The sequence below is a fragment of the Amblyraja radiata genome, chromosome 7 (genome assembly GCF_010909765.2).
Source record: "Amblyraja radiata isolate CabotCenter1 chromosome 7, sAmbRad1.1.pri, whole genome shotgun sequence".
Taxonomy (NCBI): domain Eukaryota; kingdom Metazoa; phylum Chordata; class Chondrichthyes; order Rajiformes; family Rajidae; genus Amblyraja; species Amblyraja radiata.
The window spans coordinates 28,901,502-28,919,789 of NC_045962.1; the positions used below are offsets into that span (position 1 = coordinate 28,901,502).

The window sequence follows — 18,288 nt, forward strand, 5'->3', positions numbered from 1 at the left end:
TAGTTAGCATGTATACGTGTCCTTGACAAGCTGCAACTGGACAGGTTCATGAATAGGAAAGGTTTAGAGCTTTGGATAAAATACAGGGAAATTGAACTAGTTTAAGAAGGCATTTTGGTTGCCATGGGACAGTTGGGCCAAAGGACCTGTTTCTGTGCTCTATAATTCTATGAATTACTAAGGCTGGCGTGGTTTTGGTTCCGAAGTGGAGGCAACATAGTTCAAACAGTTTCCATTCCATTTTGCTGATTAGCTCCACTTCCGTGGGAACTTTGTTCAAAGCTCAATTTAATATTGTGGAGATAAAGCTTGGGAAAGGTATTGGAGATATTGGCATACTCTTGCTTTACCCCACAATGCCCAGTTGTATTTGTGGTACATCATTTGAGTGCAATTACAGCAAGCATGCTATCATGTAGCGGGTATATAGTGTAAATAAATTTCTAAGAGCAGCCAAATTTGAAGATTCTTCTCATTCCTTGATGATCAACAACATAAAAGAACTTTTGTGAACCCAAAAATGGCCAGGTATTGGGGTTGTTGCTACTCTCTGCATTTTTCTTGAAGTTGTCACATGGTGAAGATCAAGCCTGTTGTGCCTTTTTTTTATGGATGGACTCACTGGTTCTCATTTATTACCAGTGCAAAGTGCTGAATCCATCTTTCGCTCAATTCTCCCAACTTTGCCTTAGACTTTACCCACTCTGAACCTTGGCACGAGTATCATTTGTTGCACTTACTGAAGGACTTCTGAAAATTTCAGCAGGTTGCTACCTAGTACATTGCCCTCAACTAATTTTTAGAAATTGCAGAGTTGTAGAAGTTGCTCAGTCCATCACACAGACCAGACTCCCCAATGTTGGCTCCATCGACACCACTTTTCCTTGGGAAAGCAGCCAACATAATCAAATAACTATTTCACACTAGTCATTCCTCTTCTCCCTGCTCCTGTTAGGCATAAGGTACAGAAGCTTGAAAGTGCGCACCACCAGATTCGGGAACAGCTTCTTCCCCTCTGTTATCAGGCTTCCGAATGGTCCTTCCATAAGCTAGGGTACCGTCCAATTCACCTCTGCCCCGTTGTGGCTATTGAAATTTGACAATGGAGCATCTCTTTGGGCAACAAATGGATGCAGCTGAATGGAAATATTGCAATTAATTTCCTTGTGGCAGAAAGTAGGAAATCCTCTGTCATTACCAAAATTTGATTTATTTTCATCCTTGAAAATGGTCATCATTGTGGTGTCTCTGAGGTCCAGGTATGTTCTTCTTTTCCCAAACATAGTTGATGAGTCTGTAAATTTGTTTGTACAGTTCCATGTATACCATCTGCCTCTGAGTCCTTGCTAATATTATCTTGACACTGGGTCTTTTCAACGAGCAATACTGACCCATGTGGTAATGTGTGGGATGGGATCGAAAACATTATGAAAAGAGGCTAGTTTTGAATCTTTTTTAAATGGTCTTTCCAGTGGATGATTTAATAGAGGTCATTGAGAAAGCTATTCTTGATAACCTTTCCTCTGTTGTTGGCTCTCAGCAGGGAGGGCCCTTGGGTATGTGGGCTTTAGACAATCTTGACCAAGCAAGTTGTAGGATCTCCAACACTTTTTCACCCACAATTTGTTCTTTAGATCACAGGTGTTTTGTTGGACCTTGGCCTTCATGTATCGTCAGGATTTGTGGTTGCCAATCCAAGAATCCCTTGCGGTTTGTAGCCAACTCTCAGGAATTATCAGGAAATAATTTGACGGGTATTTATTGTAATATGAAATTAATTGATCATCCTTATGAGTGTTGTCTAAAGGGAAGCACCTGGTAAGATGAGTTTGCCACTTTTGTCTTTGTTGTAACCTCCTGATATATATATAGGATAATAACTGTCATGGTGAAATATTTTGGGTATGATTTTTAAAATAATACAGCAACATAATGATGTCTGTGAAGGAAAGGTTCATCAATGTATTTTTTCCTCGTTTTGCTTAACATAGGGTTAACAAGGGTGTTTACAGCTATATGGACTAAAATCACATATGGTTCAATGTACTGTGTTGGAGTCACAAACTTTGCTCTGTTATGAATTTGTTAATCTCTGTTATATACTGCAGCTACCTATATATTCATTGACTTGGGAGGAAAAAGAAATAAGCTAGCCTTCTTAACTGCAAAACAAAAGTGCTGGAGTAACTCTGGGCCAGGCATCATCATTGGAAGACATGGATAAATGACGTTTATGTGTCAGGACCCTTCTTCAGATTAATTGTAGTGGGGAGAGAAAGCTGGAAAAGAGGTTGGGGTGGGACAAAGCCTGGCAAGTGATAGGTGGATGCAGGTGAGAGTTTTTTTTTATTGACAGATGGGTGGACAAAGGCCAGAGATGAAAAGAAGATAAAAGGCTGTAAAATAAGGAGAGAGGGGTGAAACATTATGAGGAAGGGACATAGATGTTGGGAAGGTGATAGAGGGGTTGGGTAGTGGGAGAAATGGGTGCACATTTGCGTGGAGCACAGAGAAGAGGGGAGGGGTGGAGAGTTTGGAAGGGAGGAGGAATATCAAAAGGCAAGGTGCTGACTGAACATTGAAAGTGAATTATTTGCAAACGCTTGCTTTTTCAAACAGTAGTGATGCTTCCAGTAACGTGCATTGGAAACATGCACTTTTTGATTTATATTAAAACTGTGATAATCCTGAAGTTTGGCGTCAGTTTTTTTGAAATCCTGATGGTCCAGCATCTATCTTGCTCGATATTCCAGAAACTAAACTGGGTGTCCCTAGTGCAGGGGGTATGTACACGCCTGTATCAAACTGAGTCTGAGGTCTAGTCAATGAGCCATGTGGAAGTGTGGCTAGAGTTGAAGTTGAGGTCTTGACACCAGGACTTAGCAATGTGAGTACGTTCTCGGCGTTAGCCCGGTTCTGGGGAATTTGCTTTTTTCCTGTCTCTTTAAATTCATTGGGTTCACTAGAAAATGAATTATACTCTCATGTAACATGTAAAAAAAATGTAAAAAAATGTTGTCCTTTGAAATTAATAATCTCCAATAGAGTGGAAAATCTGGTTTTCTGACCATTAAAGTCCCAAGGATGCTTGATTATCGAAGCTTTACTGCATCGCTTTTGCATTAGCCATTTGCAAATGCATGATGGTCAAGTTGCTTGTTTTTTATGGCTATGCCATGACACGTGTATTGATTTATTTCAAAATATCTTCTTTATGCATATTTCTACAGTTTCTGATCCATCAACTGAGAGAGACCTCCAAAAAACACTTCAACAGATGGAACCCCTAATTTCTCTTTTAGAAGATCTCACCAAAATGGGAGGGGCAATGCGATCTATCCTGACAAGAGTTCTGGGTAATCACCAGATATATAAAGATCTAAGCACTGGTGACTTTTGTAAGTCTGCTTTATTAAATAGTCTGAAAATAATGAGTGTTTTTAAAATTCCAATTGACTTTAGGGCGTTTACAGTTCTTTGCATTTGTAATGGCAAATCTCAAATAGATATTGACATGCATTTTTTGAAATGTTATTAAATCACTAATGAGTGCGTGGTGAGTAAGAATGTAGTATTTAGTTAGAGGTAACGCTGCTAAAGTTGGCTCTTTGGAAATTTTGACGCATGCTTAAATGATTTAAGTATGGACTGTTTGTACATTGTAGGAATATGCTCCAAATTACCTGTGAGGTGCGATTTTGTTGGAAGAATGGATAAGAAGAATGTTGATTTACTCAAAACTCATTAATTAATAAAGCATGCTGATTGGCTGGCTTTTAGTCATGTGATTGAGTTATTGAAAATGCACTATAATTTAGAAAGTAAAAGCTAGACCTTCGAGTGTTCAAGAAAAGCATTTACTGAGTGGTTCCAACCCGAATGTCCAAACAATCAAATGGAGTTTTATTGAATGTTGACTGAGCAGCTATTTTAAATGCATCTTGCATGGGTAAATTATGCCCACTGTGTTATTACTATATTGGATGGTGGTAATGTAAAAATAAAGAACTGCAGATGCTGGTTAATACACAAAAAAGGAAACAAAGTGTTGGAGTAACTCAGCAGGAGGCATTCTTTTCTCCTCCCCTCTCTACCATCAGTCTGAAGAAGGGTCTCGACTCATTCATGTTCTCCAGAGGTGCTGCCTGACCTGCTGAGTTGCTCCAGCACTTTATATTCTTTTGGATCGTGGTAAGCCTTCAGAGTGAGTTTCTTGAAATACTTTTAAAATGCTGTTAAACTTTTAGTTGGCTGAAAAGTCCCTATTTTGTCTCTCTGTTAAGGCAATGGAGAAAAGACATTTGCAAAGAAAAATCATGACAAGTATCTCGCAGCATTAAAAGGTTCTGGACTAGTTTCATCTGAGGAACGGTCTGTGACATCTGTGCTGGATCAAATGGCAGGGGCAAGCAATGTGACTATTTTGGGTAAGTAACATGTTTGAAAGTTTCATAATGTATTGTACCACAAGATGATCCTGTTTGGTAGGAATTTGTCAAATATAAGCGCGTCCTTTATTTTCTGGAATCTTAAGTTTATGTTTGTTAAAGTGTACTATCAGCTTAATGTAAGATGTAATATTACAGATTAACTGCACAATCTACAATTGCTTCTAAAAATGACTTAGTTATGTATAAACCTGTTTGATTTAATTGTGTTGTCTCAAGTGATCAAGAATTTGTAGGACTTTAAATCTTGTTTGTAAATGTTTTCTATTTGTCTTGGACATAGTGTCCATATTATGTTTTGATATTGAGTATAAGGAAATTATAGAGTCATGGAGCCTATACAGCCTGGAAACGGGAATTTGGCTATCCCATCCATGCCAATTGGCTGAACCCATCCAGTTGTTTACCTGAGATAGCCCCCTTTTCTTGCATTTGGTCCATATCCCTCTAAAAACCGTTTCTATCCATGTACCTGTCTAAATGTCTTTTCAATGTTGGCATTGTAGTTGCCTCTACATCTTCCTTAGGCAGCTCGTTCCATATACCCATCAAACTGTTAGTGAAAACGTTGCCCCTCAGGTCCCTTTTAAATGTTTCCCCTTTCACCTAAAATCCATGTCCTCCAGTGTTAACCTTCTCTAACTTGGGAAAATAATGTGCATATTGACTTTTATCTATAATTCAACTGTCACTAGAGAGCGGTCCTGACCTTCCATCTAGCTCATCGGAGACCTTCGAACTATCTTTAATTGGAATTGACTGGACTTTATCTTGCACTAAACATTATATCCTTTATTCTGTATCTGTACATTGTGGGTAGCTTGATTGTAATCGTATAGTCTTCGCTGACTGGATAGCACACAACAAAAAGATTTTCACTTTACTTCGGTACACGTGACGATAGTTTATTTTTTGTCATGTGTACCGAGGTACAGTGAAAAGCTTTTGTTGCATGTTAACCAGTCAATGGAAAGATAATTCATGATTATAATCGAGCCATTCACAGTGTACGGATACATGATAAAGGGAATAGCATGAATAACGTTTAGTACAAGATAAAGCAAGTAATGTCCAATCAAAGATAGTCCGAGGGTATCCAATGAGGTAGATGGTAGTTCAGGACTGCTCTGCAGTTATGACAGGATGGTTCAGTTGCCTAATAATAGCTGGGAAGAAACTGTCCCTGAATCTGGAGGTGTGCGTTTTCACACTTCCGTACCTTTTACCCGATGGGAGAAGAGGGAGTGGCCAGGGTGCGACTCATCCTTGAATATGCTGCTGGCCTTGTCGAGACAGTGTGAGGTATAAAACAAAGGGAGGTTGGTTTGTGTGACGGTCTGTGCTACGTCCACAATTCTTTGCAATTTCTTGTGGTCTTGGATGTAGCTGTTCCTGAACTATGCTGTGAATCATCCCGATAAAAAACTTTCTTAAAAAAGTAGAGGCATTGGTGTGATTTCTTGGCCATTGCTTCAATATGGGTGGTCCAGGAGAAGTTGTTGCCGATATTTACTCCTAAGAATTTGATGTTTTTAACCATCTCTACTTCGGCTCCGTCAATGCAAACTGGGGTATGTGTACCACTTCACTTCCTGAAGTCTATCTCTATCTCCTTTGTCTTGCTGACATTGAGAGAAAGGTTGGTGACTCGACACCAGGACACGAGGTTCTCAATTTCTTTCCTGTACTGTGTCTCATTATTTGATATCGGGTCAACATTGGTGGTGTCGTCTGCGAATCAGTACATTGAATTGGTTTGTACATAACTCCATGGTCGTGGGTGTACAAGGAGTAAAGAAGGGGGCCGAGAACGCATCTTTGCAGTACCCCAGGATTACATTGAGGATTATAGTAGAGGATGATTTGTCCCCTATCCTCGCTGATTGGGGTCTGCCGATCAGGAAGTCGAGGTCCAGTAGCAGAGATGAGTGCTGACTCCAAGACCCGCGACTTTGGTGATGAGCGGGGATAGTAATAATGATAAACTAACCTAAAATATCCAAGTCCACCAGAGAAGCTGCCTGGTCTGCTGTGTTACTCAATCACTTTGTGTTCTACACATTATTCCAGCATCTGCGTTTGCTTGAGTCCACGTCTTCTCCCCCACTGCTGGCCAACTCCCGAACCAGTCACCTTTTACACACCCCATTCCAGGAAATACTGTCACATGTTCTTACGTTTAACTCTACCTCAGTCTGTTTTTTTGTTATTGTTCTTTAATATTATTTTGAGCTACATTCTTGCACCATTCTGTTTTTGTACTTGTTTTATTTTTCCTTACTGTCTGAGATTCATGCGAACAAGGAATTTCATTATACCATACTGCGTATGACAGTAAACTAACCTGAATCTGATCTGAGACCACATCCAAGATTGCAGTACTGTTTCTTTGGCTCCACGTGAAACTATCAGCCTAGTTTGATGGGTCTGAAACTCCCGACAGCCCTTGAATCCATGGCTTTCTGAGACAAAAGCAGTATTGCTAATGACTGAGTCATTGGCCTATATATTCAAGTATATTTGTTTGCAGTAGCCCAAAGTTTAATAAGAAATGAAGCTACTCGCTTAAGCATACAGTGCACACACACTTAATGAACAAAGTTGACACTTGATGGTAAACTGTTTGAATATCAAATTTCTGCTCTAAGGCATAAGCATAGGCTTTTAGAATCACTATGGCTGACTTCTGTTGGTTCTCTTCTATTTAATAGTACAAGTAGTTTAATAGTCTTGAACATTGAATTTAGCAATTTCAAGTAACACATTCCCTGAGCTCCTTTACTTCTTCTGACCCACTGGTTCTTTCCTCCCCTAGCAAGTGCAGTCTGCCCATCATCCCTCCATTAGGCGGTTCCAATTCTCACCCTCCTTACTTATTACGTTACAACCCCTGCAAAGACTTATCATGTTCCAGCCTCTGCCTTTACCCCAACCCTCCTACCTGGCTCCATCTTCATTTCCCTCTCTTTATCTCTATATCATCCAGTTGTTGTCTCCAAACTCCACACCTGCCCCTCTCCACGTGGCTGAATTTTCTCCCATTTCCACTTACAATCCTGATGCAGGGTCTCCCATTTGCCTTCATGGATGCTGCTCAACCTGCTGATTTCCTCCAACAGCTTTTGTTTGCTGCACACTCCAGCATCTGCTGTCTCTGTCTCTCCACGAAACACTTTTCTTGATTTGTAAAAGCACGCCGTCTTCAAGAGTGCTGAAATACGCTAAAGATTTCCCCATCTTGTTTCATCAACCAATAAAGCAAAATTTCCACTATATTTTTCTCCATAAAGGTGCTACAACAGGAGCAGGGCAGATGGACTCTTCTGACGAGGTGAGTTTAAATATATTAAAAAAAATAAGGGGTGGCATTGGTCACTTTCCATTTATATGACCCATGTTCAAATTCAGGCTCGGCAACCTCTACGTATGTTAATGTATAATATATGGTGGCAAAAATGATTTGCATTTGAAAATCATAATGTGAAAATGAAAAGCATTGTGGTACGAACATAGTATTTTTATTTGTCTTGAAGTATTGTATGATTTTGAAGTAACTAATGATTTTGAGTGTACTGACAGGTTGCTTAACAAACAATATGTGCAAAGAAAGATCCCACCAGCAGCAAATGAATAAATGTTTATTTTTAAATTGTATATATGGGACGTTGATATCACTGTGAAGGCCAGCATATATTGCATGTCCTGAACCACCTTTGAGAATCACTGTAATCCTTCTTGTGAAGATATTCCCACAATGCTGTGAGTAAGGGTTAACAGACCCAGCATGAATGATGGAACAGTACGTATTCATTTCCAAGTCATTATGTTCTGAGACTTGGAGGGGATATTTGCAAGTATATAGATTGGTTGGGGGAGGATGTTTTCTTAAGCGCACTATCTAAATAATGTCATTGGATCTTAATATCTATTTGATTGGACAGGCTCATTGCTTGCCATTTCATATAAAATGCGATCTTTCTAAAAAAAATTAAGACTCGTCTGAGAATATGTGAAACAATTTATAGCAGATAGAAACAGTCTTTCAATTTGGAGATGCAATCAACTGATAGAAGTCAATCATTTTAAATTTTGTGATTAAAATATACAGGATTGGAGAAAACAACCAAAATCCCATATGTACTGAATTTTACTTGATTTCTACCAACCAACGGATCTAATTATAAATGATTGGAACTGTGAAATACAATCTCAAACACTAATTAAAGGAAAAACATTTTAATTTTATTAAGCCATAGTTTTTTTTCATTGCCTTTAAGGTTTGGAAGATACATTATTGTTATTTTTGATCTTAAACTTTATCTTTCACAAGATAACCTATAACCATAGCAAAACACAAAGTGCAGGAGAAATTCAGCAGATTAGACTGTGTCTGTGGAGGAAATGGACAGGTAACATTTCTAGCTAGGCCCCTTCTTCAAGGTTGCCTGTCCCTTCCCTTCACAGAAGCTGCCTGAGCCGCACACACTTTGTGTTCAGCTCAAGATTCCAGCATCTACTGTTCTTTGTGTAACCAATAACTACTGTGGTTAGGAAATATGATTCAACTAAAGATCACAAGTTAACTTTTTATGAACAGACAACGCCTCATTTATTTCAGGAGGAGCAGGATGGCAGTCAAGGAGTTGGCAAACGGAAGAGGGTCAAGCTCTGTAATAGCACCAAAGGTACCTGTGAAACAACTGCTAATGCTAAAAGTGGAGATTCTGTGAAATTCTTTGCAAGGACTCACCCTTTGTTAATCATGCTTCCTACATTGAAAAATACATTGCTTGCTGGGTTATATTTTCATATAGTATAATTAACTTTCATTGCCTTTCAAAAATGGCATCTTAATGTTTCAGCGTTGAAGATGTGAAAGGCGTTATAAGATTGTCAAACCATTGATATTTACACACATAATAATGTATGAAGATTACAGCAGGAGAAAGGGATATCAGAATTGAAGTTTTAACCATATGAGCCAGGATCTTAGGAAATGTCAGAGCAGGCTTGAAGGCTCGAGTGGCTTACTCTTGTTCCTTACTTGTTCATTCATACACAGCAATTTACCAGTGCTTCTCAAAACAAATATATTGCATTGCTGGTTATGGTGTATTTGCCTTTAGATTGGGGAAGCCAAAAGCACATTAACGATATAAACCGCTTGCATGTGCATCCCGACTTTTTCACGTGCTATCCTTCTCATTGGTATATCAGTGGTGGTGTGCACTGTTCCCATACATCCAAATAAAAGCTTCCAGAGCAATATGTCATCTTTCTCTTAAACATCCACCATTTAAAATATTGATCTCCAACTTTAGCAATGTTTGAAGAGGTTATAACCAAAGCTGCAGAAATCCTGGAGAAAAGCAGTAGGTACAGAAACTACTTAGTGGTTCAAGTGATATCTATGGGAAAGATCAGACTATAATTTTGGGTGCCAACCTTTCTTAGAAATCCACCCATTGTTTTATCATGTTTGATCTGTCGAGCAGATTTATCCACAAATGTGACCTATTTACAGCGCTTTATTTTCAACTTGATGAATGTCCTTCGGTCTTTTCATTTTCTCACAATTCTGTAGATCTTTTACTTTATTAGGTCTGTGACCAATTATTGCTCTGCCCATTAGTTTTGGTTAAGATGAAAAACACTGGAAAAGAAACCAACCTGCATATACTTTTTTCAAATTTAATGGTATGTTTTCTTTCCCAAAGACTAAAATATTTGTGCATATCACAGACATGCAGATAGTGAAATTCTGTGACAGTTTTGACGACCTTTAAGTCTAGAGGGGGTCGACTAGCTGTCAAGGCATTTTTCTATGGGGAGTTCTTTCAGTATATGGCCAAAGGGTGCCCCGCCAGATGTCTCCCTGCAACGTCTTATCTTGTGGATAAGACAGTGTACAGTCAATACCTGAGAGATACAATTACGACTAATCTCTGATCTTTAAGTAGCAACTAGACCAAGTGGGACCCGTTGGGTCCCTGTCACGCGGGAGGGCTGGTCCCCCAACGCAATAGTCCACCAATCACCCATAGACCCCAACAGCGCAGGCGCGGCTGACGGGTTCCCGTTGTGATGCCAGAGATCCCCGTTGTGACGCGAGTCATGGCAACCCTCCCAAATGCGCCTCGCCATCCCTCTTCCTACCCCTATACTCCATTTCCCCTCATCCCTAGCACTCCCTCCCCCTCCTCTTCACCCACCCTCTTCTTTCCACCTCCTCCTCCCTTCCCCCACTCCCTCCCTTCCTCTCCTTTCCCCTACCCTCAGTTACTCCCTCCCTCCATAACCCCTCTCCCCCTCCCTAGCCCCCTCCTCTCTATCCCCCTGCTCCCCCACTCCTCACCTCCCCCCTATCCCAGCCCCCCGACCTCCCCCACTGTCCTCCTCTCCCTCTATCCCCCACCCTACCTCTCCCTCTATCCCCACCCCCCATCCCCCACTCTCCCTCCTCACCTCCCCCACTTTCCCCTCCATCTCCCTCTATCCCACTGTTCCCCCACTCCTCACCCCCCCACCCACAATGAAAATCATAATGTTTTTTTTTAAAATCTCCCCCCTATCCCACAAATGAAATTCAGGATCCCATTGTGAGGTGGACCGCTGGTGACGGACAGGGCAAAAGTGAAATGAGTTTTTTTAAAGTGGGATTTGTAAAGTTTAAAATGTCAATAACTTGTATAATATGGCATCAATCTGAACGAAACTTGTTTAATTTAATGGTAAGTAAGGCAGGCCAAAAATTGTAGCGCTATGGTGTACCGTTTTTGTGAAAATATAGGTACAAACCGTCACAAATACAGAAACAAACAAACAAGATGAGAGTTTTAGTAATATAAAAAAAAAATAATAATAATAATAATAATAAAATAATAATAAAGATGATCTTAAAACCAATTTAAAACAGAATTTGACACATGAGTTTAAAGTTATTAGACACCATTCAGCTAAATTAACAAATCCATATTTTGCATTTAATTTCAGATCCATCCATCATGGATATATTGAAGCATAAATGCTTTCTAGAAGAAATATTATTTTGGACTGTCAAATATGAATTTCCACAGAAAATGGTAACATTTCTACTAAACATGTTGCCTGATCAGGACTATAAGGTATGTAGATTCTATACCAAATAACTTGTTTTAATTGTCAAGACTCTTTTTAATATATAGAAACATTTATGACACATTTCTGAAGATGTTGTTGGTAATATAAAGTAAACTAAATTCTAATCTTGTGTATTGTATTCATTGCTCATGATGTGGTCTTTGCATGGGAAAAGTAAATGCAAATTGAGTGATTGCTTTTCAGAGCAAAATTGTTCATTCTGTGGAACAACCCTGTGCTTCCACTTACTGGTCACTTTAATCTCCATCCTTCTCCCGCGACCTTCTCCGCGGCCGCGGAGCTTGAACCGCGGGACTGATACCATCGCCCGGTGGCGTATCGCCTCGGCGCAGAGGGAGAAGAGGAGGGAAGAGACAGTAACTCTAAGACTTTTGCCTCCATCACAGTGAGGAGGTGTTTGGTGAACTCACTGTGGTGGATGTTAATTTGTGTTTATTGTGTTTTGTTATTATTACATGTATGGCTGCAGGCAACAGCATTTCGTTCAGACCGAAAGGTCTGAATGACAAATAAAGGATTCAATTCAATTCTCACTCTGACTGAAACCAGGTTGGTTAAAATTAGGTCCATTGTAAGTTTGAGAAACAACTGCTCATCTTCCAAAGATAGACACAAAGTGCTTGAATAACTCAGCAGGTCAGGCACCATCTCTGTAAAAAAAGAATGGGTGATGCTTCAGGTCAGGACCCTTCTTCAAACTGAAGAAGGGTCCCAACTCGAAATCACCCATCCTTTTTCTCCAGAGATGGTGCCTGACCGGCTGAGTTATTCCATCAGTTTGTACCTATCTTTGGTATGAACCAGCATCTGCAGTTCTTTGTTTTCTCATCTTCCATTTGTGTACATTGCAGCCTTTGAGACTTGATACTTCAGCAATTTCAGGTAAATTGCACATGAAATTATCACTTCTGTCATTAGGTTATTCAAAAGTAATGTTTCATGAGTTTTTCTCTTGAAAGACACTACCTGCTTTTTTGGTGCATTTCTATTATTCTCCTTTTGGTTTCAATTTTCTGCAACAGCTCTGACTTGCATATCACAGCTTATGGAAGTTGCTTTGTTTTTGCTTTCTTATCTAAAATGCATAGATTAATCATCAGTCACACTTTTGTAAACTGTGTATCATCAAGGCTACATGAGACTGCAAAGTGCTGGAAATGCACAGAAAATCATTCAGAATACACAGACAACATTTTGGGCTTATACATCCACTCTCCATCAAAAACAGACTTGTTTTCTTGTTTTTCCAGTTGTAATAAATGATTTTCAACCTGAAATGTTAATTCTGATTTGCTGCCTGCTTTCCTGAGCATTTTCTGCTTTTGGTTCAGATATCCAGAATCTGCAACTTTCTGATATTTTTTTAAAGGCTTGAAATGTTTTCTTTCTTTGTAATATCTTTCAAAGATTCATCCACTGTTTAGTTGCATGATTGCATCAATGGTTCTAAAAAAGTAGGATTCTGTTTCTATTGTCAGGCTTGACTTATTGTCAGGCTTGACATATTGTATTGTCAGGCTTGACTTGTACTCGGACACCTAACTGGTTGCACCCAAGAGTTAACATTCAGATTAAAGAATAGTGGCAGAATTGTCTGCACTATAAAATAAATCCTGCAAATTTAAAGTCAGATGTCTTGCTTCCACCCAGCTAAAGGTTAGTTGCTATATGCCATCTCCTATTAGATTTCTAAGTCAATAATTACTGCCAACTGCCATTACATTTTTATTTGTTTAAGCTGCTTTCTATTTGGCATATTTACCAGTTTAACAATCAACATTTTAACCATATGCCTAAATGTAACTGCATACATGCCTTGTAATTTTGATCTCCCAATTAGAAAACTAATACTGCTATAGTAGTAACTGTTTTTGTATTAATGTAGAAACTTGCTACTTTTGTAAAATCATGGAAGGAATAGACATTTAATTCTTTCCCACAGCCTCCTTACCAAATATTGCTTTTGGGAATAGATGAACAATAGGCATTAGCAGTCATTTGTGATGATGTAGAATCAGATATCAGTTGTTTTAAAATTGCTTGTACTCCCTTGATGCCTTGCCTAGGCATCTGAACTTAGATTATATATTGTAGAAGTAAGCTTTGAATTGCTTGTCCTCATTCCCGATTCATGGACTAAAATGCAAGTAATTTGTGATTTCTGTAAATAAAATCCCGAAATTAGAATGGGGATGAGTGACTGGAAAGTAAATGCTTTCTGCTCTTCCCGAGTGGTTCAGACACTAGAAAATTCCCATCCTTTATTTTTTTTAAAAGACACTTTTTGGGGATTTTTAACTTTGAGGTCTCTGCTCAGTTTGTAAAATCTTATCTAAGAATTTACCCTTTTGGTAGTTGAAAATTTATGGCATAAAATGTCGTAACATAATTGATTAGGAAGAATCTAAGATGTGCTTAAGCAGCTTTTGAATTAACTGCAGCATTGTATTTGCCTATCCTTTTAAATATAAAAATATGATCTAACTGTTTTTAAGATTAGTGGTTACTGAAATTAAATTAATGTTTACTAAATAAGCCCATTTACCCGTTTTCCATGATGTACTTTCTGACGTGAAATGAATTTTGAAATTTCCATGGCTCGACATGAATTATGCATTATTGTTGGATTTAAATATAACTGCACAGTAAATTATAATGTGAGATCTATTAGAATCCACTCAAAACTCATTTATCTGCGCGCTAGCCAATAAGTAATAGCAAATGATTTGGGGCCTTCAACTGTATTGGGTAAGGTGGTATATATTGGATAATTTAGTAAAGACCAGTCTTTGAACTTGCGGTTTGGCTTTATCGAAGTTTGCAAATACAAATATCAATCACAATCACAATAATACTTTATTAGCCAAGTATGTTTTGCAACATACAAGGAATTTAATTTGCTAGTCAGTCATACGTAACGGAACACACAAAATACATTTTAGCATAAACATCCACCACAGTGACTCCTACATATACCTCACTGTGATGGAAGGCGAAAAAAAGTTCAAATCTCTTCATTTCTATGCTCTCCCACGGTCGGGGGCCTCGAACCCTCCGTTGTCGGGACGATCTTGTCTCCAGAAGCCAGCGGCGTTTGTGCCCTCCGCATCGGGGCGATCAGCTCCTGCATCGGGGGGATGTTAGCTCCCCCGTGCCGGTGATCGGATCCCGGGTTGGGGCTGGTCGAGCCTCTGCGTCGTTGGAGCTTCCCGACTTGTCCTCTCCCGAGACTGTGAACTCTTGATGGTCTTGATGGAGCGATCCTAGGCAATGGATCAGCTCTGATGTTAAGTCCACGCCCCCGCGGAGGGGCTCAAGTCAGTCCGAGGAGGCCTCCAGCTCCATCGATGTTAGGCCGCAGAACGACGAGATGCGACCCGGAAAACAATCGCATCTCCGTCAAGGTAAGAAACTGAAAAAATAAGTTCCTCCCCCTCCCCCTCCCCCTCCCCCCACATAAAACAAACCAGAGAACATTTACACAAACTTTTAACACACACTAAAAAATTTAAAAAAGACAAAAAAACAGACAGGGGCTGCCAATCGTGTTGGCGGGGCTGCCACTCGTGTGGACTGTTTTTACGAAAGTTTCAAGATGGAAAGAATAACTAGTCCCTTAAATGTATGCAATCTGGTCTATGATGGTTCATCACTTTTCCTGGGCCCAATGACTCCCTCCATCTTGCAACCAAGTTTTTGGGAAAGTGAAGAAAGGGACAACATGGAAATAAATATTCTGGAGAATTACTGTTTAAACCCCATAGGCGTTCAAAGTTAGTATACAAGATCATAAGATCTAGAAATATTCTTCCTGCTTCAGTTAGTCTGTTGCCATACTAATTGTAACTTTTTTTTGCAGATAGCTTTCACTAAAACATTCGTTCAGCATTATGCCTTCATTATGAAAACTCTGATCAAGAGTCACGAGTCAGACACTATGTCCAATAGGATTGTTCATATTAGTGTGCAGTTATTTAGCAATGAAGAGTTGGCACGTCAAGTGACTGAAGAATGTCAACTGCTAGAAATAATGGTCACTGTTTTACTTTACATGATGGAAAGTTGCCTTGTCAAAAGTGAGTTACAAGGTAAGCCGAATTCAATTTTATTACTGTCTAATGTTTTTGAAGATCTTATTTCTCAGACTTGAAAGTATGCAGTGCATGAGGGAAATAAAAATGCCAATGGAAAAGGCTGCCTTGCCTTCAGTTTAAATGTAATGATGGACATAGCTTAAAATATTAAATATCTAGAAAATTCAAGAACATTATGTTTTTGCAGTATTGACTTTCAGTATGACTCAGTTTTTTTATATCGCTTTGTTATAGAAAATATTTTTAGAAATAAGAAAATATGAACATTTGAACACGTGAACATTTTTTTGATTTTGTATTATACTGTTTTCACTATTTCAGATGAAGAGAACAATTTTCATGTTGTTGTAAACTGTGGTGAACCACTCCTAAAGAATAACACCTATTGGCCTTTAGTTAGTGATTTTATAAATATCCTTTCACACCAAAGTGTAGCAAAACGTTTCTTGGAAGATCAGGGCCTTCTTCAGATGTGGATGAATTTTGTTTCGTTCTTTCAGGGTGAGTTTATTTCAAAGAATTGGAAAGTCATTGTTATAAGTCTGATGATTGTCTACCTACCAACGCATTACATAGTTATTTCTAAATAATTAGTTTTGTTCGAGTACTTTTCCATTGAGTTTAACATCTGTGGGACTTTCGCTGATCCCAAGCTTCATGATCAGCTGTAAATACTCTAAACGATGCACACAGTTTTCTTTCCCCATTCTAGATCTTGCCAAATTTGAATTTGGTTTATTATATTTTCAATTTTTCAGTTAATTGAGTATAGTTTTTTTTAAATACTGGTGCTAAGGAGGTTTTGAGTTTTAAAATGTGCTGATTATCACATTTTTGCCAAGTATTCTGCCAGCAAACAAAACTCAATAAACTAAACTAGCAAACTATTCACTGTTTTGTAGTTAAATATTTTTCATCTAGTAGTTGTGCAAAGATCCCTAGTATTGTAAAATATGCTGTAACAAATTCTATTCCCTTTGTTTCCTTGAGGTGCAAATCTCTTTGGCAGTGTTTGAAGTATTTCATGTAGTATTTTTTTATTTCTAAACTCTGCAACTTAAATGCAGGCAGACTGGTTTTTGTTGCCATTACTTGGTGTTAAACATTTATCTATTCTTGGTTCTTCTCTCATTTGGGGGGAATCTTCAGTTCAACTTGGTGGGCCGCTAATTAATTGAAATTCAGAATTTTTTTCGTACAATGAGTTGACTGAATCAAATGTGGGAAGAGTGAAAACTGATGTTGTCTTCACAAGGAGATAACATAATGTGTACACTTTGTACATTTATCAAATCAAAATTTGTATGAATTGTAAGAGCTGGAATATATTAATGTACAGATCTTGTTGAGTTTTATTTTGCAACATTGGAAGTTACTTTTCATTCATTCCTATGTTCATGGTTTAAATTGACATAAAATGTCCAATTTCAAGGAATCAAATGTGCCATTTGTTACTGATATTAGCATCAAGAATAGACATGAGCAATACCCATACAATCAAGTTTCTGCTGATGTTCCAAGTGTAAATTTTAAATTCCATAGCATACATCGATAGAATTACCGGTAATTAAAAATTCAAGGTATTGTGAATGTTTTGGTATTTTAATGAGATTGATAGTTGATGTCAAATTTGAAGTTTTATGCTAAGGCCTAGCAGAGATTAAATTTAAACTATTTCATATTTAAATTATCAGAAAGGAATTTTTCACTCTGGTAATGAACAGACCTTTTGGAAAATCCCATGGTACAGGATTTTGCCTCCAATCGAGTGAAACCTGAAACCCTCTTCCACTGAAGCAATAATTCAGTATGCAAGATCTGAAATCTTTAATTTGTCCATGGCAGTAACATGACTAATTTGAGATCCTCCTGGTGAGAGTAAAGTTAATAACATTTCTTGTTCATTTATGTTTATAGGGATGAATTTAAACAAACGAGAATTAAATGAGCATGTTGAATTTGAGTCACAAACGTACTATGCCGCATTTGCGGCAGAATTAGAAGCCTGTGCACAACCTATGTGGGGACTTTTAACACATTGTAAAGTTAAGGTGAGATGTTTTGTGTGCTGTAAACAGTTTTGAAATAAGATGTGCAACAGTATAACATATAAAAAAACTTGAATATATTTGGAGATACAATTCTGTGCTTTAGTAAATGAAAACAAATTTGGTGACCAATGGATTTGTGACTACTGGTTTGTAATGCTTTTCCTGTGTGTGACAACTTATGATTGTACATTTTATAATTGGTCTAATGGATGATGAGTTGTATGAAGTTGATCAGTAAAAACTGAAAGAAATATAAAGCAGTGAAGATAGAAAATGAACATTTCAGGGCTGGCTACTTTCTCAGATGAGAAGGTTAGAATGACACAGCGATGCAGTGGGCAAGGTGCTATTTAATAGCTCCAGTATTCTTGGTTTAATCATGATCTCTCTTGTTGTGTGGAGCTTGAACGTTCTCCCTGTGACTACTTGGGGTTTCCCGGCGTTCCAGTTTCTTCCCACATCTCAAAAATGTGCAGGTTGGTAGGTTATTTAGTTATTGAATGTAGGTATTGAATGGGTGGTATTAGTTTATTAATGTCAAGTGCACAGAGATAC

The 18,288-nt window shown here is 38.5% G+C and overlaps 1 protein-coding gene across 5 annotated transcripts in view; it reads left to right on the plus strand.

Moving 5' to 3' along the window:
• ubr3 (ubiquitin protein ligase E3 component n-recognin 3) overlaps positions 1-18,288 on the plus strand; it is a 188,320-nt gene that overhangs the window by 19,394 nt on the left and 150,638 nt on the right. For all 5 annotated transcript variants that reach the window (XM_033023993.1, XM_033023989.1, XM_033023990.1 and 2 more), the window contains exons 3-10: positions 3,231-3,398; positions 4,284-4,427; positions 7,739-7,779; positions 9,067-9,133; positions 11,442-11,572; positions 15,448-15,676; positions 16,004-16,183; positions 17,600-17,733. In XM_033023993.1, the coding sequence (XP_032879884.1) occupies positions 3,231-3,398; positions 4,284-4,427; positions 7,739-7,779; positions 9,067-9,133; positions 11,442-11,572; positions 15,448-15,676; positions 16,004-16,183; positions 17,600-17,733 (1,094 nt within the window). The remainder of the gene's footprint in view (positions 1-3,230; positions 3,399-4,283; positions 4,428-7,738; positions 7,780-9,066; positions 9,134-11,441; positions 11,573-15,447; positions 15,677-16,003; positions 16,184-17,599; positions 17,734-18,288) is intronic.